The sequence below is a fragment of the Podarcis vaucheri genome (assembly GCF_965113315.1).
Source record: "Podarcis vaucheri genome assembly, chromosome: 11".
Taxonomy (NCBI): domain Eukaryota; kingdom Metazoa; phylum Chordata; class Lepidosauria; order Squamata; family Lacertidae; genus Podarcis; species Podarcis vaucheri.
Window position 1 is genome coordinate 970824 of NC_138749.1, and position 24895 is coordinate 995718.

The 24895-nt window shown below is 49.0% G+C and overlaps 1 protein-coding gene across 12 annotated transcripts in view; it reads right to left on the reverse strand.

Annotated features, from left to right (window-relative positions):
* The window catches only part of UNC13B (unc-13 homolog B), a gene marked incomplete at its 3' end in the record, with an annotated part of 165867 nt that overhangs the window by 66411 nt on the left and 74561 nt on the right, over positions 1–24895 (reverse strand). For 11 of the 12 annotated variants that reach the window (XM_082241708.1, XM_082241705.1, XM_082241710.1 and 8 more), the window contains 2 exons: positions 7434–7480; positions 2589–2667 (listed from right to left, as the gene is read on the reverse strand). In XM_082241708.1, coding sequence (XP_082097834.1) covers positions 2589–2667; positions 7434–7480 — 126 coding nt within the window. Of the gene's footprint in view, positions 1–2588; positions 2668–7433; positions 7481–10027; positions 10051–14622; positions 17215–24749; positions 24872–24895 lie in introns of those variants that run through there. The other variant, XM_082241712.1, reaches the window with a different exon arrangement.

The window sequence follows — 24895 nt, forward strand, 5'->3', positions numbered from 1 at the left end:
TCACAGCTCAGGGTGGTCTCTGCGCATGTTGCTGACCCCCCAGTCAGACGCCCTGAGCTCCTTGAAGGGAGGGCAGGAAGCCAAACTAATAGGAATGCAACAGGTGAGAAGAGGCTTCCGTGCGCCAGCAGCCTTGCCTGCTCTGCCATTCCCACCACAGCTCCTCTGCCCCTGAGAGGAAGAGTTGCTAGTCGGCCCTTCCTCGTGTCACAGGCAGGGCACAGAAGGAAGGTCCAAAGGGGGCGGGAATCACATAAAGGGATCCAACAGACCTACTGAATCCAGCCTCTTGCTTGGGAAAAAAGGCAAGATGTACCCAAAGGATCCCCAACAGATAGATTTTTGCCCAACGTTTTGAGGGCAGCCTTCAAGGAAGCTGGCCTCTTCCATTGCAGGATATAGTTTGGACCTTCCCCCCAGGCTGTGGGTGGGGGAAACCAGCAATTCTCCTCCGTGCAAGAGAGACCACCGGGACCAGAAGGGGCAGGCACCACGCATGGAGGGTTGAGAAAGGGAGAAGTGGGCATGCATGTCTGGATCCGTCCGCATGCCATATTCAGCATTGACTGAAATGAGCTTGCCCACTGGCTGCTCTCACTGCCAAGGGCACAGGGGGGCCAGGAGGCGGATCAGGGCCTCATCCACGGAGCCCCTCAGGCAAGGTGGTGATCCTCACTCCGAAGGTGGCCCAACCCCCCAGAACTAGGGCCATTTCACAGCAGGACTGTGTGGGATCCTTAAGGCACTGATGGGCAAGGAAGGGGATTGTGGCAGGGTATCTCCACTGAGCAAGCTGCAGAAATAAACAAAAAAAAAAGGGGGGGGGGACAGCCACCAGAAAGGGAAATGCAACTAAATAGGTGGTTGTAGGAAGGAGTGTATGGTTGGATCTCCACTTACCATGGCCTGTAGGAAGAGAATGTCAGCATACAAGAGAAGCATAACAGGTTAATTCCATTAGTCCCCCATCACTGAAGCTACAAACACATTGCCCAGGCTTCCTCTTTGCAAGGTTACAGATGCAATTCTCCAGTTAGCTATTATTCTACGCTGTGTGGATTAAGCAAGACTGATCTTGCTGCCAGTGCAGAAACTAAGTTCACGGCTTTCCTTTCCTTTTGCAGAAATGTTTAGGAAGTACTACTCCCATCTCAGTGTCTAGAGGAATTGGTGACATTGGCCTTGGTAAGGAAGTGGAAGGACTCTTGTGCTCATCTAGTGTGTTCCTGAAATCTGTTGTTAAGTCTCAGTAATGTTAATCGAAACCTTTCTTGCTTTTAATTGTGCGGCTCTGAAAAACTATGGAAGCCTTATAACCAACCAGTGGCATAGTGTGAGTTGCCAGAACCCAGGGCAAGGCAAGTATCCTTGGCACTGCCCACTGATAGGGTGGAACGAAGGGGCAATAGCTTGGTGACCTACCTGAGTGGCAGCAGCGGTGCCCTGTGAGTATCAAGCATGGTGGAGAACAGGACAGGGGATTGGTATCTTTCTAAAGCCCTTCAGGGGGCACCCTAGCAACCAGCTGTCGCCCAAATCCTCTCCTCAGTCCACCCTGTGAACTTTGGGGAATTTTCTGTGTGAGGGGGAGGGACTATGATTGATTTATTATTGCTACTTTTTCTTTTCTTCCTTTCAAAATTTTGCACCTTAAAGACTTTTGCACCCAGGCCAGCTGCCCCTGTGACCCTGCCCACCACACTATGCCACTGTAGCCAACCAAATGGCACGATTCCTCTATATAAAGAAATCTCCACAACTTGTTTGCCATCCCCTTTTCACCAGTTTCCAATACATGAGGCAAACACCCACAGGAGCCATTGTTCAGAACAAGGCTCTTCCTGATGCCTAGTTTTAAACCTGCTGTATGTAGCCAATTCTCTTTCCAAATTTGTACCCCCCTCTGCCTTCACCCACTGCCCATGACTCCCGCTTTGATGTTTTCTGGTGTGTTTTGAACAAAGATTTACATCGCCTTGATTTACTGACTCTGATAATCTCTCCACCGCCTTTCTGTGCCAAATGCAAGGCATGAAAGCCGGCCCTTCAGTCATGAGTGAGGCCTTTCTTCAAGAAATCAGTGTCGGATTGGGTGGAAGAGACAGAGCCCTCATCTGGGCAAGAGACCATGTCATTTCCAAGTTGCATGTGGCACACAAGACCCTGGGAGGGCTAAATAAATGCTGAACGGTGGAAGCAGCATATAAAGCGAAACAAGCAAGACTTGAAAAGGGGACAGTTTGCAAAATACATCCACACAGCAGAGAGAGGCAAAAGTGACTAACACATTTGTTTCAGAGTCTACAAAACAGAGGAAATACTTGGGAAAAGATCTGTCTCTTCCCTGCCTTCCTCACTTTTAGCTTAGCTGGACTGAGGGCAGGAGGCTGCCATGCAGAGGCCTCTGGAGAAAACTTGCTCCATCAAGAAGCTGCAGCTTTTCAAATAAGTTTGCCAGGAATCCACATTATCCAGGTCTAACTCATCAAAAGAGTCTTGTTCCTATAACATTTCTGCACTTGAAGGAAAAGCAGTAAATACCACTTCCATTATATTCACGGAGGGGAGATGGGGGCAGGAAGTCTCACCAGGTCACTGACAAGTGGGGTGGGCTTCTTCTTGCGCAGGTCAGGCATGCTGTCGATGCCATAGAGACCCCCGGCTGGCCTAGAAAGCAAAGGGGGAAATGAATGAGGGCAAGCAGTGATGGCACGCCACAAGTTATAATCTGTCAGCCAGACCCGGGTGAGGCCTCCTGCAGACTTAAGAATCACGCGGGCAATGCGGGATCTTGCCTTGGCCTGGAGAAACCAACACCTAAAAACACATCAGTTCAACAAGGCAAGAAATGCTCCACGCTACAAGGAATAACCTTGACGTGACTGAATGCCGAGCGGCTTTTGTGCGGCTTTAAATCTGTGAATTATTCCCGTCAGTTCAGGTTACACAGCACAGGCGCCCCTGACAGTTCTGAAATCAAGGGCGCCTTGCTCAAATCCATCCCATGTACAAATTAAATCAGGTTTTGTTCTCTTCTTTCCTCCAAAGAGGCATGGCAAGCAGCAATGGGGAAGGTGTCAGAATTCATCAGGCCATCATGGCAGCACACTCTTTGAACTCCAAAGAGCCACAACAGGAAAGCTCTTCAGACTCCTGCAATCTACATTTTAAAAGAGAAAAGCATCTGCTGATCAGGAGAGCCCGCGAGGAGGAGGAGGAGGAGGAGGAGGAGGAGGAGGAGGAGGAAGCCCTTCCCATTCCAGACCCCTCTCCCAGATGGGGGAGAAGATGATCTGTGGATTTGGGATGAGAGCCTTAGACAGGTTTGGGCTTCAAAATGATCCGATTCTAACCTGTGGCCTCCAAATGCTGTTGGGCGACCATTTCTACCCCCTCTGCCCACTGGGGCAGCAGCAGGAGAGCAGGAGAGTCTGGCTGCCCTACAGGCCCAATGCCTGCCTCCTTTCCCTCAGTGGCAAGCTGATTTGGACCTCATCAGGGAATAGGCAGAGCTCGCATTTTGTGGCCCAATCGGTATATGGAAGCACATGTGCTACTTTAATGGCATTTGCCTAGTTTGGACATATTCTTTTCGGACTCCTCACAGCCCCGTTTCCTTCTTTCCTCCCTGAGCCATACATGGCATCACCACCCCGGGCAGATCACTTAGGAGCACGTTAAAAAGGTCCAATTCCTTCACACACCACCCTTTGGCAGTGAGGCAGGCAGAAATTCGGGCAGGCAAAGGAAAAATGCAACCATTTCCCTGCTCTGGAATCCATCTCTGCAGCCTCCCTGTTGCGCTGCAGGTGAACAATAACACGGAGTGAAGCTGTCAGCGAAACTTTAAATATTGCTGTACTAAGTTACATATATTTCACATTGAATAACTCCGGGGAGTGTGTTATCTGCACTGTGCTGGAAGTCTATTGCCCTCAGGAGAATGCTTGTCAGCTTTGATAATACCTTGTCACGCTGATGCGCACAGACGCTTGGAAAAACGTGAGCGGCAAAGTTAGAGACGAGCGGATGGGGATAATTGGCTTGTGTGCAACAAGCACACGGCTAATTATCTCTGCAAAGGCAGCAAGGAAAAGGAACCTCAGACCCAAGCCAGGAAGCCTTCACCCAGAAGGGAGACAGGATTCGGGGCACAATACTGCCCCCCCCACTCAGCACAGCCCATTTCCCCTGAATCCAGCCCCCCCATAGGTTTCCTTCCTCATCTCCCCTCAAGCTGGACGTCCTCCAGTCTCCCTGACCCTGGCTCCTTTCTTTCCCTCTCCAGCTGCCCTGCCTTGCTCCTGCCCTCCTGCTCTTTGCTTCCACTTCCATTTGCTCAAGAGTTTTTACAGAAGGGGGGGTAGAGAAGGAGTCCATGGCAAAGCTTATGGGGCCTAGCCTTAGGGGGTTCTGCAAAGGGACAATGGAGGAGAGCAGTGCCCAGGCTAGCGGCCTTTGGGATCATGTGTCCACACCCCAAAGGCTCCATTTCTTTTTTTTTATAAATATTTTTTATTGTTTTTTCCCCAAATAGGAATTGTTCAGCAAATTATACAGAAACTTATCCATTTACATAAAAGAAAAGAAGAAAGAAAAAGAAAAGAAGTTGGTTATTTCCAAGCTTGTTCCAGTCTACTATCGGACTTACCCACGTCTCTCCCGCTTTGCTTTCTTACAAATAAAGTTTCAACAAATTATATCCTTGTTTCATATGTTTCTTTTTTTACCTTCAAACTTACATTTTAGTTTAAATTACTTATTGTCATGTTACTTTAATCAACCAATATAATAACCTTTCCAACCTTTAAACATTTATTCCTTTCATTAATTCATTATTTAATTTCAATGTCTTTCACTCTCATTGCCAAAGGCTCCATTTCTGTTATCTATGATGGCAACAGGTTAAGCAGAAAGCCAGAGAAGGTGCCTTAGGGAGCAAGTTCACACTAGCAAAGCGAGAGCCAGTGTGGTGTAGTGGTTAAGAGCGGTAGTCACGTAATCTGGGTAACCGGGTTCGCGTCTCCGCTCCTCCACATGCAGCTGCTGGGTGACCTTGGGCCAGTCACACTTCTTCTTGAGAGCCAGTGTGGTGTAGTGGTTAAGAGCGGTAGTCTCGTAATCTGGTGAATTGGGTTCGATTCCCCGCTCCTCCACATGCAGCTGCTGGGTGACCTTGGGCCAGTCACACTTCTGTGAAGTCTCTCAGCCCCACTCACCTCACAGAGTGTTTGTTGTGGGGGAGGAAGGGAAAGGAGAATGTCAGCCGCTTTGAGACTCCTTAAAGGGGGTGAAAGGCGGGATATCAAATCCAAACTCTTCTTCTTCTTCTTCTTCTAGCAGGTTAGTGCAAGTGGCCCCAGTAAAAAAGGTTGGTCTCTTGCCAAGGAGAGGAGGTGGTGGTAGCGGCTTAGGCAAGCACGGAGCCTCAGCTTCAACTCTCTGTCTGACACCCTCTCTGCAGCCTCTTCTCCAAGGCACCATAATAATAATAATAATATAATAATAATTTATTATTTATACCCTGCCCAACTAGCTAGGCTTCTCCAGCCACTCTGGGCGGCTTCCAACAAAATATTAAAATACTGTAATACATCAAACATTAAAAGCTTCCCTAAACAGGGCTGCCTTCAGGTGTCTTCTAAAAGTCTGGTAGTTGTTGTTCTCTTTGACATCTGGTGGGAGGGCATTCCATGACCTCAATGACGCTGCCCCCTGCAAGGCACACTTTTGGCCAGGATAACTGCCCAGCCACTGCCCAGGGCTGGCTGATGCTTCCGTTCAGCAAGGGGAGGGTGGGGGGCTTTTGTGTTTTCCCCTAGTTGCAGCTGGCATGGCTGGAGTGAAGCATGCTGGGGCACATCTGCCCCTCTTCCAAGGCAGCTGAGCGCCCTGAGTGTGTGCATTTCACAAGCAGCTCATGTGAGGAGGCGCTTCGCACACTCGAAGAAACAAAAACAGTTCCCTTGCCGCCTCTGGGCTGATGGCCCACAAACCTCCCAGCACAGGGGGAGTTGCTAAGCAGCGCAGCACATCTGCGGGTGTGGCAGGAGGAGACGAAAGAGAGACGCCAGCTCGGGAAAGAGGCTCATTGAAATTAAAGCCTCCCCTCGTTTAATTTCATGTTTGATTAGTTTTGCCTAATTCATTGTTTGGAAACCTGATTTATATGCAGGGAGAGAGGCAAGTCAGTCTCAGGCAGACGTTTCGGGGTGGAGCTTCCAGTGCCCCCCTGCTCAGTCCCGCCGGCTGCAACAGCACACCAGCCCTCGGAGGGAGCAGAATTCAAATATTACAGATCAAAGCCATATGGCTCTCATCAAACACACGAACACATTTAAAATCAAACAGCATGTAAAATGGTGCCTTCCCGTCATTCTCCTGGCAAGCCTTCAGTTCCTAATGGGGGAAGGCGGCAAGAGCAGGTGCAGAGACACCCAGGAGGAGGAGGAGGGAGATCACACCAACTTCCCCGGCTGCCCTCAGAAGGTCCTTTGCAGGGCAGGCGAGAAGCTCCAGGCCAGCCCCTTAAGAGAAAAGCTGGTGGGGCTGCAGCCGGATGAGGCACAAGTGGGGCTCCCCACCGCCCCTGCCCTGGCCTGCCCTCCAACTCCAAGGGAAGCAGAAACAGGGTCTGCCAATTCACACCTGCCCACATTTCCCAATGCAGCCACAACCTTGACAAGTGGTCATGTGGACAGGAACCTTATTTTGCCACATTTCCTTCACGGAAGCGATAATCCCTATAAGCAGTGCCTCTCTTGCGCAGGGAGGAAAGGAGTCTTCCGTAACGCAGTGACTCAAGGAAGAGTCTGTCCTCTTGGCCCAAAGGGGGGCAGATGAGAAAGGACTTTCTCACGCAGTGCACAGGTCTCTCTTGGGGTCCTTCTCAAAGGAACGGCCTCTATGCAGCCTGAGAAAAGCAAAGGGGGCCAGGCTCCCACCAATACTGCTGGGAACCTCAAGGATTTTTTTTTTTGGGGGGGGGATTCAGCTGCGTGGCTCAGGGAGCAACCTGCAGGCCTGCTGCAGTGCTCAGGGGACTCAGCTACATTGGTAGGACATGGTGGGCTTGGGCTGGGTTTGCGGCTTCGAGGGGCTGCATCAAGGGGGCGTGAGGCTCAGAGAGGGGCTTGGCGGCAGGGAGCTCTGGGAGCAGGACCAGACGGGGGGAGAACCAGCCAGAGAGGTGGGGAGGGTGCAGTGGAGTTAAGAGTTTGGGGTAGGGCTAAGGTTTGCTCAGAGCAGACCCCCTGAAATGATCTAACTTAGTGTCTGCCTCCCTCCCTGAGTAATTGAAGCTCATGCACTAACATGGAGACTCGGAGAGGCTTGTGTGCCATTATTACTTATTAAATTACTATACTGCCCTTTGTCCAAGGATCACAGGGCAATTTACAATATAAAAACAGAAGTTGTCAAAGGCCACTTACCCTCCTTTGAACCACGGTGACTTGGACGGATCGCCATCATCCGGACCCTTAAATGTTTTTTTTTAAGAGAGAGAGAGAGAGAGAGAGAGAGAGAGAGAGAGAGAGATAAGAATTAATTGTGCTGAGCAAAGTTCAAGCCAGTTGCAGAGTTCAAAATCAGGGAGGACGTTTCATGCACGAAAATGCACACAAAGCGCTTCATGTTCATTAGCACCTCAGAGGACGGCAGGGAGGCTGTGCTGCCCAGTGGTGTTGACACGGAGGCACACAGGAGAGGGGCCAAAAGAGCCTGTTCAGTGCAATGTGCTTTTGAGGGGGAATCAACCCACAAACATTTCTTTTTTAAAAAACAAACCAAGAGTTTGGCAAGAGCAGATCCTACGAGTTTGATTTGAATCTGTGAAGTCCCAATGTTGCCGAGAACATTTCCAAAATACTTATTTATTGAGAGCACACAAACAAACAGAACAAAGGGACGTAAGGCTACGGACACTGGAATCGAGTCACGCATCTGCCTTCCCTTCGGCCCCTCGGAAACCAGGGGAAAGTGCCTGGTCTCTCACTGCTTTTCAATCCCTAAGCCAGGAAACAGCCGGGGGGGGGGGAGCTTCTGTGAGGTGCCAGAGGAGCCTGCCAGCTGTTCCTGGCACCTGCACCACCAAGGAGCTGCAGCAGCAGCAGCAGCAACCATTTAGTAGCAGCCTGTTTCCTGGAAGAACAAATACATGCTAGACAAATTCCTGAAAAGCCGCCATCCTTGCCTAGAGAGCACATGGGAACAAAAGGCTCATCCAGGAGAGGGAATGTCTGCTCAAATTCCCCAGCCTGAAGAGAGGGCGAGAGAGAGGGCTCTGCCACCTCCATGGCTGGCTTCCAAGGCTCGCGACACAAGCGGCCTCACAGTCTGTGCAGGAAGCTGCCACCAGGATGAGTCCCAGAATGAGCACCGAGAGGAGGCAGGCTACTTCAATTGGAAACCAGATATTCTAAGGTCCACAGCACTGTTGGAACCAGAGCAGCCGAGCAGTGGAACAGAGGCAGGCAAACAGACAGTGAAAGGTAAAAGGAGGAGCCCCTTCTGGTCAACTGCTACCTTGTTCTTGGCCTCCTCAGTAGCCAGTTACCAAGTTTCTGCTAACTGCACCAAGGAAGGCAATCTAACTGCCCTTTGAATGAGGAGTTCAGGAGTTCATGGACAAAGGAGAGAAGGGGAGCTTCATTTCCCCAGCAACACTTTCTCCGGCCAGGCTAAGCAGCACCTTGTCTCAGAGGAGGGCAATTTCCACCCAGACCCCTCCCTGGGAATCTGCGGCTGCCCAGGACTTCCTCTCAGAGGAATTCCTACAAGAGCAATGGTGGAGGAATCAACAGGAAAGCTGCCTGCGCCGAGCAAGTCACAGATCCATCATGTGGCATTCAAGAAATCCACTCATGTGAAGGCACGGCGCCAGCGCTAGCAGAGATGACGTGGCCACTTTGACTCACTCCTGTGACACACGAGAAGGGCAGCACAAGTGCTGGCTCACTCCTGTCGTGCTTCTCAACTAGCTGTAGGCATCTGCAAGAACAGGATGGTGGCCCAGACAGACCTTGGGTCTGATCCAGCTGCAGGTCTCCTCTGAGGTGCCTGGGCTTAAGTCTGCTGGCTTTGTGCAAGGATGCAGTCAGATTAAAGCGACAGAACATGTATTTGGAGTCCAGATCGGCAGTCAAATGAAGCACGCCCACTTGGGGAAGCACTATTTAGACAAAGCAAAGACCTCTGGATGCACAGCCTTCTCACCCTGGAAACTGTGCATGGAGACTATCAAATCTTAAACCAAAAATTCAAATGCATGGTCTCACTAAGAAACATGTAGACAAACCTGAATTAGAAACCTGCTTTGCTTTTTACAGAACGTTGCTCTTGGGCTTCATCCCTCTGGTGCCTGACTTCTGAATAAAACGGCTAGAAATGGACAATGAGTCTTTTGAGTTCAAGGTAGCACAAGGATAAAGCCCTTGTTGCTCGTAGCCTGCAGACCCCTAAAGACCATTTCTGTCCATGAGTTTGCACACTGTTTCCAAGAAACACAAAACAATTTTGCCCAGAAGCACCAGAAGGAATTATGGCTCTGCCAATCCTTAGAATTAGTAGCAAGTCTTCTGCCAAAGTGACAAACACAAAATAATATTTATATTTTAAGAACTGCTGCCCAAGAGGTAAAAGTTGAGTCTCTGTGACCCACAGATACACACACACACCAGGTAACCTTCCCAAGGCACACAGTACATTTATCCTCTGCTGGGACTGCGAAGAACTGCGTACGCACAGCAGACATGGATTTGCAACATCAACAAGGTGTTAAGTAGGAATGTTTTCTTCCTTTATAAAAGCTACCTGCACTGAACAGACTCCTCTCAGTTCATACACAAGATCAGGAATTCCTCCCAAGACTGTCACATGCTGAACTTGCCAAGAGACTTGGCGGGGGGGGGGCGGTACTTCAAGGGTCAGCCAAACAGCCAAGTGACAATTCAACAGGGCATGCACAAATAACACACTGGAGTGTCAAAAGTAGGAGACACACTGGTTAGAATGAACAGTATATAACCTGAAGTTCTCCTCTACTTCCTTCTGCAAAGGAGAAAGGGGTGGGGGGGACACAAAGGAGAGGAAAGGAGAGTCACACAGTTAACACCGAAAAATTATGCTGTTGACCAAGTTTGGAAAATGAAGCAAAGCAGTGCAGAGATGTAAAATTTCTGTATCACCCCCAAAATCCCTAGTAGGAAGGGTCCATTTAGCTTGAAAAACATGGGCTCAACTTTGTACACTGAAGGTGCTGGAAGGTTGGGGTGGTTATGTTTTTAAAATGAATTTCTGTTGCAGTTTCAATAAAACACTCATATTTCATTTTCTTCTTAGCATCAGCAATATATTGTGGGCATAGAATCTTAATTACAAGTGAACCTTTTAATTAGCATAGCATAGTCACACCTGCCTCGAAATCCACAACAGTACCAGGCACCTAAAAAAATCTTGGCTCACTTAAGAAGTCATGTCCCCTCTCCTTAAAGCTCCAGGGATCCTGAGAGTGGGCTGGCTCCCACATCCCCCTGAGAAGATGCCTTTGAGCCTGGGGCAAAAGGGTCCAGGGAAGCTGTGGTGACACAACATTCAGACAACGTTTTGTTCCATAAGGAAGGGAAATGCCAAATGCTTCTGTTACAAAACTGCAGCACTGTCCCAGAAGCTAATACTATGAACGAAGAAGGTTGGATAAAACACCACACACTGGTTTATCAAGTCTAAATAACAATTCCATCAAACGCTATTGAAGCTTTCTCTAAACCATTTTTTTAAAAAAATAAAATGCTTTGAGGTCCTGTCCCTCAGGACAAGCAAGCTAGCAGGGAAATGGATATACATACAGCTTTTTAGCAAACCCTTCAATTCAAAACACTCCACCTCGTGTATAAAAAAATGTTAGGGAGGTTATTAGTGGTGCTTGGAACATTTGTTACACCAGGCAGTCCAATGAAAGGCCAATGAGTGGCACAGGCAGGGGGGTCTTTCTCTCCCTCCCTCCCTCCCTCCCTCCCCACACGACGCACTCTTAAGGCTCAGGCAGACTTCCTTTTGCGCTGCGTTTCTGGGCCCAGGTCTGCACTTTAAAGCTCCATGTCTGAGCCGTTTCGTTTTCTCTTCCCTGCTGCTTTCACAGGTAGAGCCCACATTTTACCAATGAATGAAGCAAACCACAATTGGGTTCCCCGCAGATTGCTATTTGCTCCGATTCAGCAGTAAAATGTGGGTTTTTACCCGGGAGGCGCTAGGACAAAACAAACAAACAAACTGTTTGGACATGGAGTTTAAAGCATGGACCTTTGCCTGGAAAGTGTGGCGCAAAATGAAGTCTGGATGAGTGTTGCTGGCAGCTGCGTAGGCAAAGCCCTCGATTCAGGACCTTGGACAGCAGCATCTCAGTCTCTCACAGCTGCTCAGCTTCCCTCCCCCAAAACCTGATATAGATCAAAGGGCCCCAGGAAGCCCAAATCCGGCGGGGGGGGGGCATGTTCAATCTGGTTTAATTTGAGAATAACTTGAGTGTACATGCATCATGCAGTAGAATATGGCTTTTTACTTTTAAGAAAGTTGCATGGATAGTAATTTTAATCCATAATGGTGACTGCTGGCAAAAAAACCCAAAGCCCAAGTGTGGCAGTTATTGTCCAAAAAGTAGATAACCCTTGGCTTTCAAAAAGTGAAATAAAATTGGGGAGGGGGTTAGGATTATGCCTAGAGAGAGAGACCCATGCCAGAAGAATCTATTTTTCAAACAAGGAGCTGACATACCAGAAACACAGCCAACCATTACCTCAGAAGTTCATCTGAAACTGTCCCAAGGAAAATGCCTGACAGGCTATGCTCTGAATCAAGCTTCTTCATTACAACCAAAGCGCATTTTCTTAGTAAATGTCATCTAGTTTTTCTTGGGCATAAAAGAGCAAAGAAAGAATTGGGGACCTAGGAGTCTGAAACATCAGGCCCACCTTTGCCTCATTCTCTCTCTCTCTCTCTCTCTTGCTCTCCTGTTTTAAATTCTAAATCTCCCATTCCCTAATGAAAACATGCACAAAAGGAACACACATGAGCAGTGATTTAACAGGTGGAGGAGAAATGAATCCTTCTCCCATCTGTTTTCTAAAGAGAACTGAAGCATTACTTGAAAAACCTAGCACTAAATTGCTGGCAGATTTTAGCAACTGTTCCCATTTCAATTTTGGTAAATATTTGTTGTCAAATCAAAAGAACAAGAAATTAGGAAAATGAATAGTTTGTCACAAGCTCCCCAATGGCACCACAATGTCAGCCATTTATTTCAAAGGGCTTCTATTGTTGTTCTTAATTGTTACCTGAACACAAAAGGCTAATGTGGTTTGCAGTCAGAAACTGCCTCTACTTAGAAACCAGCTATTCTGAGTAAGATCAAGGTTTCTTATGAAGGAAGATGGCAAATGCTCCAAACTTTTGCCAGCCCTCAGCAGAAACAACTTCTCTGCCTCCAACCCTAATAAGCTGATTTTATAAAGACCTGGAATAAATTTTCTAGGCCACAGGATGGATGGCTAGGGAATATTAATTTACTAGAATTATCATTACCTGGGACCATTTTGTGGCGGGATCCTTGCCTCATAAAAACCACTATTTCCACACTAATATTGAGCTCATTACAGCCTCAAACCTTCTGCACTATCCATAACTCTGCTTGAGAATTTTACGACCCATGATTTATGAAAATCATTTAAAGTGTTGAAAGTGCTGTGCTGCTTTCCTTTAGTCCTGCAGAGGAGGAAATCCCCCACAACCCTCTTTTAGAACGGCAGAAATCAAATGGCAAGAGGTTTCAACCTGCCCAGAGTGGGAATTGCAGCCAATCACAGCTCCTGCAAGTTTCCCACGTCTTCCTTGCATGCATCTCGCCTTCACGCATCAAAGAAAAGTGCGCATCAGGGAAATAAGTGGTTGTTCCCCTAATGTGTGGAGCAGCCTTCAGCCTGTGAGTGAGCAAGGATGAGAGTCCAGCTCTCCCAAGCCCAACACTTGCTCAACTTGATGTTCTTCCTTCCAAAGCACAGCTACGACAGAACACGTTAAAAGTATTTGGAAAACCGCTTTAAGCAGGGAAAGATGAAGAGTTGGGGGGAGACATGAGGCTTCTTTTGGAAAGTGAGAGTTGCTGTCATCCCACCATCAAGAGCCCTTTCATACCCTGCAGAAACACTGAGTGCCTTCCGTCTGTGCATGTGGCATGCCCCATAAATGTGGGAGATGCGCATGCAGAGTACACTACGACTTGAAGTTGCCGCTGTGGGAAGCCACTGTGGTTCTGGCCTGGGCGCATGGACTGCAGGGTTCTGAGAGAAGTCATTCTCCCACACAGGGCAATGTGTCGAACTGCCCTAGGCATGATGTTCCGTCTTTGTATACTGCACACAGCAGAAGAAGGAGGGGAGAGAGAGCCTCATCTTTATCCTTGGAGACAGGCGCTGCTGTCAAGTGTGGTGGAGGGGGCTACTGTGGGCCCACTTGGGCGCAATTTCAGAAAACATGCATCACACATGAGAGTCTGGAATCAGGTGGGGCATTCCTTAGGGGGAAACGGAAAGCACCTTTGCCACTATACCCAAGGGTCAAGTGCAGAGGTGCAATTTCAAAGATGTGCAAATCTTTTGCTTATTTTAGCGAGTGAGCAGGTGGTGCCCCCCCCCCCCAAGACATGGTCCTTTTGCAGCTCAGTAATACATAAGGACCAAAGCAGCTCCCTGAATCTCACTGGGTGACGCTTCTGATGAATTTTGCTTCTGCTCTTCCCCTTTGCTCTCCTTCAAGTCTCCTTATTGCTACCTAAAGTCAAGCTCCACTGTTCTGAAGTTTGATTTCACAAACCCTCAAAGGTAAAACACGAAGCCTAACCCAACTGGAATCTCAAGTGCCTACGATTGCTAGGAAGCAGCTCACATGGACCCCACAACCGATTATCATCTGAACAGTCCTCAATATAAACTCCACAGAAGAGGGCTCTTGAAGTAAGGCACATGACAAACATAATGGAGGGTACGATCCACATGAATTCTGCACTCCAACAGAACACCTCTTATGTGGATTTCTCAAGGGGCATTATGACATGGAGGGAAACAGTGCTCTAACGGAGCTCTTCCTTGGAGCTGGTTATTTAAACATTTCAGGCAATATCTCCCAGCAGATTTCAACTTCCCTGGCAAATTTATATGGGAAATGGCAACTGGCTCCTGGTTCAATTTTTCCCGTGAAAGTAAACAGACATGGAAAAGCTCATGCTTCCAAGTGGATCCCCTAAGCAAGTTAATGGAATTGGAAACATTTTCCCAACATGCTTTCAGTTTGCCAAGAAGCAGATCTGAAGTCAATGCCTGCTTCCTTGGAGATAGAACATCACAAATCATTTGGCAGACCTCCAGAAACTGGGTTTCTTTTGGGGGTTTTTTTGCATTTGTTAAGGGTGCAGAGATAGGGCAGCTTTTGTCTTTGGCTCTTATCATCTGCTATCTCTGACCAAACTTCAATAAACCATTTCTATTTCATCATTCTGCCTGCAGCTGCTAAACTTTCTGACAAAAAATGAGCAAGCATTTCACCAGCAAATCTCAAGAACTTTGGGAGTACCTGAATGAATCTCTTCAGCCGAGGAAGTCCAGCTTGCCTCCTGGGCCAGTTCCTTCAAGAGCCTCCGACGCATCTGCCTCTTTTCCCTCAGGACATTCTTGAAGTTGTTGATGCACTTGTTCAGGTAGATGGTCTCGGCACACACCTTCTCGAGGCTCATAGGTCGGCACCCGCTGGGCTGCGCAGGCGCAGAACCCGGATCCTGCTGGGCCTCTCCAGAGGGGAAGGGCTGCTCCACACAGCTCTCAGAATCTAGAGGGGGCACCAGGTCGGGGACTGGAGCTTCGTCAAGAGGCAATGAAGCACTGGGGAGATTTCTCTGCATCAGGCCCACACTGTCACTGCTCACCGTCGTGTTAGCCTGGCTCTCAGAAGACTGACTAGGGGGAGTTTCAGCAAAGGTATCCAAGCTGCCGTGTACACTTGGGCTACGGAGGGCAGGAGCTGGCTCACTGTTCATATGGAAGCTCTTTTCCCCTTCAAGGAGGACTTCTGGGTCCCCGGTCTCCAGTTTGTGGAACACCACCTGCAGCGCAGACCGGAAGTGATTCAGTGCTTTGCCCAGTTTGTTAGTGTAAAACCTCATGTCCACGAGATCAATGCTGTCCCGAGAGTGCTCAAGGAAGTACTGGGAATTTTCTAGGACATCCCTGAAGACCTGATCAGTTGGGTCTTGCTCGTTCAGGTCAATCTGGATCATGTCTTTGAGCGTCTCACTGCTGTCAACCAATTTGCGCAGAGGACCATCACAGCTGGGAGTGGTCATGGCCACCGGTGCCTCCTCCAGGAGACTGACTTGCTCAGGACTGAGAAACTCCAGCGTGGTGGCATCACAGTCCGTCTCGCTTTCCCCTGGAGTCAGCCCTCCTGCTTGGTCCTCTTCCACAGGAGAGGAGCTGCCTTTGGTGGCATTTTCAGCATCTGAGGCACGTCCCCCTCCTCCCTCACACAAGGCGGGCACCTTGCCCAAGCACTCTGGGGATGGCAAGGAATCCCTGCCTTTGCTCTCATGCCCAGGGCCTTCCAGCTTCTTGTGGGATGCATCAAGGACTCCAGCGGAAGAGCTGCTTTTGTGCAAAGTCTGCTCACTACTGCCCATTATTTGCACGACCCTCCCCACTTTTTCTTCAAGTTCAGCAATTAAGTTGCTCTTCCTAGGTAGGGTGGATTTCGGTTGAAAGTTAAGCCTCTCCCCTACGCGGCGGTGAACCTCTTGGCAAGCGTTTTCCTGCTGAGCCTGGCAAGAGTCCACTTGGAGCTGCCCATCTCCGTCCGTCCTGACCACTTCCCCACGAATGTGCAAGGAGCCCCAGTGGTTCCCGCTCTGGCCTGGCAAGGGCAAGGTGCTCAGCTGTGCCCCAGGACCCACCTGGCCATTCTGCTGGCTTTGCTCACTGCTGGCCACAATGGTAACTCCTGCACTTTGCAAAAGAATCGATTTCTGGAGAATGAAGTCTCGCTGCTCAGCGTTAGCAAGCTTTACAACAGCAGGTCGTGGGGCCAGCTGCTTGCCTGCTGCTGCACCAGATCTGTAAGCATCCTTGATGTACTTGCTACGCTGAATGCCATTGAAACAGTGGTACTCTGACAAGAAACGGTGGACTAGCTCCTTGGTGTTCTCCCCCTCCTGCTCTGGGATGCCATAAAAATACAACACTGGCTCTCTGATGGGCCCTCCCAGGAAGGGCTCCCTGGCCTTGGCCTTTGGCAACGGGGAGTTTTTGCTGGTGGGGCCAGAGCTGCTCTGCAGGCCCTCAATCTCACTCAGAACAGTGTCCACGCAGCTGGAGACTTCGTCCACAGAGCCTTTGATCAAGGTGAGGTGCTGCTGGAGCTCAGCAATCTCGGTCTGGATGCGACTTATCCCTTGGAGCTCTTTCACGATGTACTCAATGACATCGGCAGAGCGGTCTCTGGGCCCAGGGCTGCAGGGAGTGTAGGCGAGGGGCTTGTTTGGAGGGCAGGGCCCTTCCCCTTCTCTTTCCCCACCAACTCCCCTCCAGCTGGTGCCAAGGCTCAGGGCAGAGAGATCGGCTTGCCCCTCGGGGCTCTCCATTTGCTCCAGAAGGCTCTCTGCGGCCAGGCAGCCAGAGACGCCCCCTAAGTCACACTGACTTGGAACAAACGCCTGTGGGGCTTTGATGTATCCATCCCAGTCCAGCCCACCTTTACTGGCCTCCCTGGTCCCAGGGCTCCTCCCCTGAGCAGCGGAAAAGTCACTGCTTGCAGATTTTCTATTGACGCCACAGACAAAGGTGTCCGTTTCTATTTCCACGAGGGAAAGCTGCTGGTGGTGATTCTGGCTCAGGGAGAGCTCGCTCACCGGCCCTTGCAGAAGCTTCTTCATCTTCTCCTCCAGAAACAGCAGGGCCTTCTGCTTCTGAGAGGGCTGCCCAGTTAGGAGTTTCACAGCAGACGTTCTAAGCACAGAAGCAATGTCATCTTCTAGCCTTAGGGTGCCTTTGCCAGTGCACATCCTCAGTGGCCACGTTGGCGCCCTCTCATCATGCCACAAAGCGGCAGAGGCCTGTGCCCCTCACTGCCTGCCCAGCAAGGCTCTCTCGGCCAAGGATTAAGACTCATCAGAAGCTGCTGTCAAGAGAAGGGACAAAGACGCTGTGTATCGGAGTCAGTGGAGAAAAAAGCAACACACACATTCACACACACACACACACTCACTAGCTTGGGCCACGTAATCCAACAAAATTGCACCCGTGCAGCAGGACAAATCTATTTTTGCAAGCATGCTGGTATAACCTGCTGTTCCATTTCAGCCTTCCAACTGAATGAAGGGCCTGGGGCCAAGTGGTGAGCAGGAAGGTCTCCCTGACTCTTGCAACAAGTAAAGGATGCCTTCACCTTCAGCCCCCCCCCCAAAATTTGCTTTATGAGAATGGTTTCCTTTTCCACCACGGAGACTGGAATTTTATCGAAATTGAAGTCTTAGCAGCAGAGCCCTCTCTATTTATCCCCCTCAAGTACAATATCCTGGCCTATCCATTACCTGCCTAAAGTGCTCCTTGGCGTGCAGCCAGCAGCTCTGCCCTGTTCCCTAAGAGGCGCAGGCCAAGCCAGTTCCAGCTTCAAGGTACGCCTTTGTATGGGCACAGATTTGTCTGTCTGCAGCGATCATTTTCACAAGAAAAATGATGAAAGATCACACAGAAAAGGCCTTGCCTGCATACAGAAGCTTTCTTTTTATAGCTTTAAGGTCATCTGCTAATATCCTAAAATCAGTTAAGGGAAGGCTCAGCAGAACCACTTAGTCCTCATCCCTTAATGAAGATACAGGCAAGTGAACAGAACGTTCTCCCCCTCCCCATGTTGAAGGTTAGATTGCAATCCCCTTGGCAGCAGGAATACACTTCTTTTTATGAATTTAACAAAATTTGCATGCCACTTCATTGCACAAAAAAACTTAAGCGGTTTGGAAGAAGATAGGTGCCTCTTTCCTTGCTGTCACTCTAGTGGGCACTAGTGGCATGAGACACGTATATAATGCAGAAGACATTTTTATTGGGCCACCTCCTCACAACTGAGAAATATGCAAGGCTTCACAGAACTGAAAGCTTGGACAATTACATAATTCTACACCAACTGTGACTGGCCTAGTAAGCAAGAAACTCAGCCAGTTTCTGTAACTATTATTTTGCATCGGTAAGAAAGATTTACCATAAACCTGGTGAGAGTTAACATTTGCAGTTGTTCCTTAAAAATAAATAGGGGTAAAATAGTGGGTGCTGAAGGGTCCTGGAGGAGGAGAGGAGCAGGCACTCGGAGCAGAGCCAGGAAGTCCAGTTAAACCCAGTGACACCACTGAGACCGTGAAAGCTAAGATCCAGGACAAAGAAGGCATTCCCCCTGACCAGCAGAGGCTGGTCTTTGCCAGGAAGCAGCTGGAAGATGGCCGCACGCTCTCCGACTACAACATCCAGAAGGAATCCACCTTCCACCTTGTGCTGCGTCTGAGAGGCGGCTTTTAGGTGTTAACGGAACTCCTTATTTGCAAGTTGCCAATAGCATTTGTTTGCACTGTAGCTGTTTAATGTCTTAATATTGCAAGGTAAATAAAAGTTTAAGTAACTGCTTGACTGTTGGTGTAAATGCTAAACAAAAGGTTGGGGGGGAATTGTATTTTAATATTCCGTTGGAAGCCGCCCAGAGTGGCTGGAGAAACCCAGCCAGATGGGCAGGGTATAAATAATAAATTTATTATTATTATTTTGATGATGATGATGATGATGATGATTAACAACAACAACTGTGGAACTCCCACCCACAGGAGGCAGCGAGGGCCACCAACTCGCATTGCTTTAAAAGAGGATGGGACAAACTCATGGGGGAGACAGTGACCAATGGCTATGGGCCACGATGGCTAGGCTCTGCCTCTGCAGTTGGAGACGATATATATGCTTCTGAATGCCAGCTGCTAGAGACACAGGAGGGGAGAGGCCTCTTGCGCTCAGGTCCCTTTGGGGCAACTGAAAAGTCAAGGGAGAGTTCTGAGCAGTACACAGAACAGCCTCATCTCCACACACTGGCTCACAACTTGGGGGACAGTATTCAAAGAAGCATTTAAATACATTATTCCGGCTCCTACACTCCTTTTAACCCTGCCCAAAGTAGAAACCTCTGCAGGCTGTATTTCCTCTGTGGATTTGCATTCCTCAGCTTCAGATGCCCAAGGACCCTCCTCAAAGGGGGGTGCCCTCTGTTCCAGCAAGCCCCCCAGCCTTGCTCAGCACAGCACGGTCTGCCGACACTCAGCTCCATTCAGAAACTGCTGGAGCAGCGAAACAAAACCCGCTTTTCCATGCTCAGTATTCAGCATCCCAGAGCAGCGTATTGTGTGAAGCGCCGTCTCTTTCCAAGTTCTACTGAAAGCTGTCTGCTTTTCTGCTTACTTTTCTGACTACGGACTGGAAGGCTGGGGCGGAAATCTTAATAATTAAGAAGGCAACTTTTTTTCTGATGGAAAAAGCTTCAATTTTGTTTAAGAGAAAAAGCCGCCGGACTGTTTGGAACGTGTCTGCAGGATTGGCCTGCTACTTGTGCGTTCCCTTGAGGGCAAGCGGCATTGCCCTGCAAAATCTCGTTTCTTCTGAGGGCACATCAATGACAGTGCCACCGTTTCAGCCCACAGAGTAAACAGCCATTCATTTCCAGTGTCAAAGAACACTAACTATCTCTAAGTGACTAAGCACATGGGAGCAGAGGGGGCAAGACTGGAGACGCAGGCATTGGAAAAAGGAAGAGGGGTCTGTACCAAAAGATGGCTGCCCCCCAGATGAAGTTTCACACCTCAACCCAAGTACAGGAACAATCCTCGAAGAGGAGATGCACTGCTTTGGGTGTGGGGGCGGGAAGAGAGGCATTTATCGCTAGAAACCTTGTTTGAAGTTTGCTGGGCTTGCAACTTCCACTGAAACCGTTAAGGACCATAATGGGAATGGGTGCAAAAAAAAAGCTTATCCCCAGAAGCTCAGGCTGGATAAGCAGTTTATGAAAATATGCAATAAAAACATTCTAAGTTGTTAAAAGCACTAAGACCAGTCCCAGAAAGGAAATGTTTTATTTTTTCATGTTTAAGCTTTGCAGTCAGCAGAGAAAGGTGACTCCTTAGCTGTGGGGGACCCCACAAGAGCCCCCGCCTACAAGCCCCTGCTATTCAAAGCTGGCCTGACAGGCAGAGGGCACCATCCAACGGCCACGTTGTTCCTAATGAGCCGCAAGGGAGTTGGCAAGCAAAACCCCAAATTGCTGCCAAGGAGGTGGCAGAGACCTAGCAGGGAGCACAAGGGAAAACAAGGTGCAGCCCCTTTGGGTGCCGTCACATGCTCTGTATCAGGGTGGCTAAATGGTGTGCAGGCTGAGAAGCACATTGGCCCTCTGGGGGTAGCATATCAAGGGGGGGGCAGAGCACACAGTGGGCATCTTTCAAAAGGGCACATGGGGGGAGGTCTTGGGGAGCTACAAAAAACAACCACCTCTTGGCAGCATGGTATCACAGCAGGGGACCTACGGCAAGTAGTCAATAATAAAAAAATAAAATTGGGGAAAACTGGGGGGTCCTATCTGGGGGCACAAACTTCTGGGCATCATGGAATCACAACAAACCAATTACTCTTTTTTAAAAAAATACCTTTTTTGAGTCTGGAATTCTATGACACCCCAAGGATATTTGTGTTCCTGGAGGACACAAAAGCTTGGAGAAGGAGAATCGTGGCCAAAGCAACAAAGTTTGGAAACTGGCAGGTGGAGGAGGGGATTTATAGATTTCAGCTCTCTGCCAGTCCAACAGTGGGTAGGAACATGGAGGGCAGTGTCAGGATTTGACCTTAGGATTTCTTCTGGTCCTAAACTCATCTCAGCAGCAATCAAACTGGATCTTGTGGCTGCAGCATACAGCTGATCAGATACCCTGAGCAACCCCCACAGCAACAAGGGAGAGAGAAGGGGAGTTTTCATAAAAGCACTCCAATCTCCAACCCCACCCGTGGGGGGCTGATGGATAGCAGCAGCACATCTAGGGTGGGACAAGGAAAGAATCTCTCTCCTGCTGAGATCTTCCTCCAGTAGAATCTCAAAATAGCATTCAAGAAGGCTTCACAATGTGGACATGTGTATCTGCCTCTTACGGTGACTGAAACAATGGGGAAATAAAGAGCAAGTGAGATGATAGCTAGCTAGCCTTGCAATTCTGCTAACCAACTTTCAGGTGATAAAGGATGCTCCTTTGGTATTAAGGGCCCAGAAAAACTCATTTGAAGATAAGCTGATCCAGTCAAAGATACTGTTGCCTTGCAATAATGCAGCCATTAAGATGCTGAAATAGCTAATTGTAGCTCCTGGGAAAACCAATCAAGTTGGAAACATCGATCAAGAAGAGTTAAACAGTAAGACACTCCTTGTCTCCTAATGCTAAGGATCACCCAAGTAAATTGATTGGAATCACAACACAGAGCTCACACACAAAATTCACCACCGCAAGGCACCATGTGGGGAAATGGCTGGGGAAGCTTTTTTCAAGGCTGACACAAATCTGTCTGATAGACACGGGCAAAGCTATTAGCTTTTCCATCTGCCTTTGGTAGCCGTCTCCCTCTGGAGACCCTGAGGCCAGGGATCAGCAAGGAGGCCTCCCGACTCCTCTCTCATGCCCGGCTGGCAAGCCTGGAGAGCATGGGCTGGGTGGGCCTAATCCTGCAAGGCAAACCTGGCCGCCTTGCTTTGGGTTCGGCTTGCAAGGCTACAGCAGAAGCCGGAGAATAAAAACTCACAGCTGAGTGCCAAAGGAAAGGTTGCTATGGCAGCCCTTCTCGACATGCGGCAATTCTGACACTTGCTGGGAATTCTTACACGGCACCTTTTATGGCCAACGGAGGACTACGCCTGCTTCAAACGAGGCCTGGCCAACGTGCCGCTTTCTTGGCTCCATCATCCCTGGAGGCTGGCAAGCAAAGATTGCAATTGCAATTTGATGACACTTCAGGACGACAGTTTCTGTCCTCGTCGCTTGCTTCCCAAACTGTTTATTTTCTAAAGCCTGATCTGCCAATAAGCAAGCTGCTAATCTCAGCGAGAGCTGAAGCAGGCGCTACGCGGCTGGATGAATCACGTTTCGGAAGGTAGAGAGCCGAATGAGAACGCTTATCAAAGGGAAAATATTCTAAACTCCAGCCAGAGCAAGCACATGCGCTAGCAAGTCACTCACCAAGCTCAGAAGGGAATAGAGACTCAGATCAAAATGTTTATAGAAGAAAACGGGAAGCAAAGAGAAGGATGCAAAATAAACAGATGTGGAGTTGCTACAGCTGCCTGAAATCCTGGAGTGCAGCTGCCGATCAGGGCAGACAATGCTGAGCTCAATGGGCCTGACTCCTAGGTTCCTACATCCATCTCAGTTGTTGCCAATCTCACAAGATTCATGGGAGCCATTGCAGAGGCTCAGACTGGCACAGCCTCTTGTGCCAAGGAATGCATTTGGGAATGTAAAGGGACTCAGGCATCCCAAGCCAAGCTACAGGTCCCATGACATCCTAGTTACATGGCAGTCAGAGGGGACACATGTGGCAGAAAGCAACAAAGCTTTCTGGGGGATGAATGACAAGAACAGAACACAAACTGATTGGTACAAAAAGCCAGTGATAGAACTTGTCAAGTCACTCAGCCTTGAGTAACCAATGCTGATTGCTACCAGGCTCTGTCATCCTAACCGCTTCCTCCTACGGAAGGGAGAGAAGCCACCTTGAAAGACCTTCCCATTCTCCTACTTGCTAAGAAAGCTTATCATAAATGCCTCATCAAGATAAGCTCTATGAACAAAACTGAGGCACCCATTAATTTTAGTTAACGTTAGGAGCATTTCAACAATTGGCAGGTGACAATTTTCCTTCAGAAAGGTAAGTAAGCGGAAGGGTAAGCGAAAGTAAGGCTACGCAGAATAGCCTACTCTTTGAACCATCTAGAAGCAAAAGTCAACAGACATGGAAACCTACTCTTAGGAACAAGGTATGAAAATTCCAGTAACATTCTCCATAGATCAAGGAATAGCAGATACATTGCAGCCAGAAAAATGCGAGATTCAGAAGACATTTGACCAACTGAGTGCAAAGTGCAAACACTTGAAATGTGCTTGGAAAGTCCTCTGGGAAAACCTGAAACTGGGGGCACAGATGCCCAAGGGGGGCAGTGGACTGGCCACTAAACATGTTTTGTGTTGGCAAGAATGAAGTTTGGTTTCTGACAGCACGGCGAGGTATTTTGTCTCTGCTCCGCACGAGGATTTAAAGCAGGTTTTTAGCCAGGCAGACATGAAGCGGCAAGAGGCATGGCAGCTTCTTTATCCAAGGGTGACACCAGCGCCCCTGGGAGAGCTGCAGGTCGGCCGCGGCCCATGCCAGGCTCCTCAGATCTCTTTCCCTCCAGACTCCTCTGCAAGGAAATTTGAAGCATGCCAGTTGTTTGCATGGGGAACTTGGGTAAGTGATGTCCTGGACAACGGAGGCTGCCCGCTAAAAGCTGTCCTGGTGACACCCAAAAAGAAAACCAAACCACCTGCAAGCCTCCTGTGTCATTGATTTTATGTTTCTGAACAATCTCCATAAAAGAAATGAACTCTGGTGAATCTGTGCTAGATTGCCATTTCCAGGCAACTGGCTGAGGAAGTTCACGCCCCTTTCCAAGACTGTGGGTCATCACTAACATGGGATTCTAACAGGGGCAGCAATGTGCACCCCTGAGGCGAAGGCTGCCTTTTGTCAAAGCAGCCCTTTCCACTCCCAGATAAACTCCAGGGCCTGGCAAACGGGGCTTCTGCAAAACCGGGACCCAAGTGCCCAGCCTGGGAATTAGAATGGCAAAGCAAGACGTCAAACAACAGTGAATTTCAGCACTCAAATTCCTCCCTGAGGAGCGACTTTCTGTCACTCGTTCTACCTTGTCAGCTTCACAAGTGGCATCACACAACAATTATGTGAGGCAGCAAGAAGCTTTTCCTACTTCTGCCTCTCGTGCAAAGCAGAATCCCAGCCAGGAATACTCACAACCCCCAACACAGAGCTGGCTTCAGCCGGGAGAGATGCCAGGGTTCTCTTTTGGATGAGGCAGGAGGGCAAAAGAAGGAATCGCAAGGCGCTCAGCACTTACTGCTCTGCCTTCCTCTAGCCTGTCTCAAGCCCCAGACGGGGGAAAGAGTTCAAGGGCAGAAACATTTTCAGCTTTGTGTGCATGTGTGTTTCAATTTGTTGAAGTCGCGGCTGAACAAAATAATTCAACAGGCTCCCTAACCATGTGCCCTTCAAATAAGATTCTTCACCATAAAGTAAGTAGTCCTCTCCCCCCCCCCCGTGAATCCCTTAGATGCTCAATTCCAGTTGAAACAATTGACATGTAGGAGTCTACCGATCCTAAAAGGAAGCGCTCTGATTTGTGAGCATGAAAGGCAAACCTCAGAGACAGAGCATGCCAAAATACTCCAGTTGAAGGCTACTGAGCATTAAGGGAAGCCAGTAGGTCAGGACCTCTCTCTCAGACACACACACACACAAACTCTCACACAGAGCCGTCCATCTCCCCCACCTCTATAGAGCTGCCTCAAACTTCATGCTTGCAGTCTCAGAACTTACCTTGCGGCTAAAACACACAAAAGCATAAGGAGATGCAAACGGAAAAGAAACTTGGGGAAATCAAAGGAAAGCGAAAGAATAGGGAAGCTCCCTTTCCCAGAAGGAAGAGGCACGGGCGAGCCAACGCCTGTCCCACCGAGGGGTGG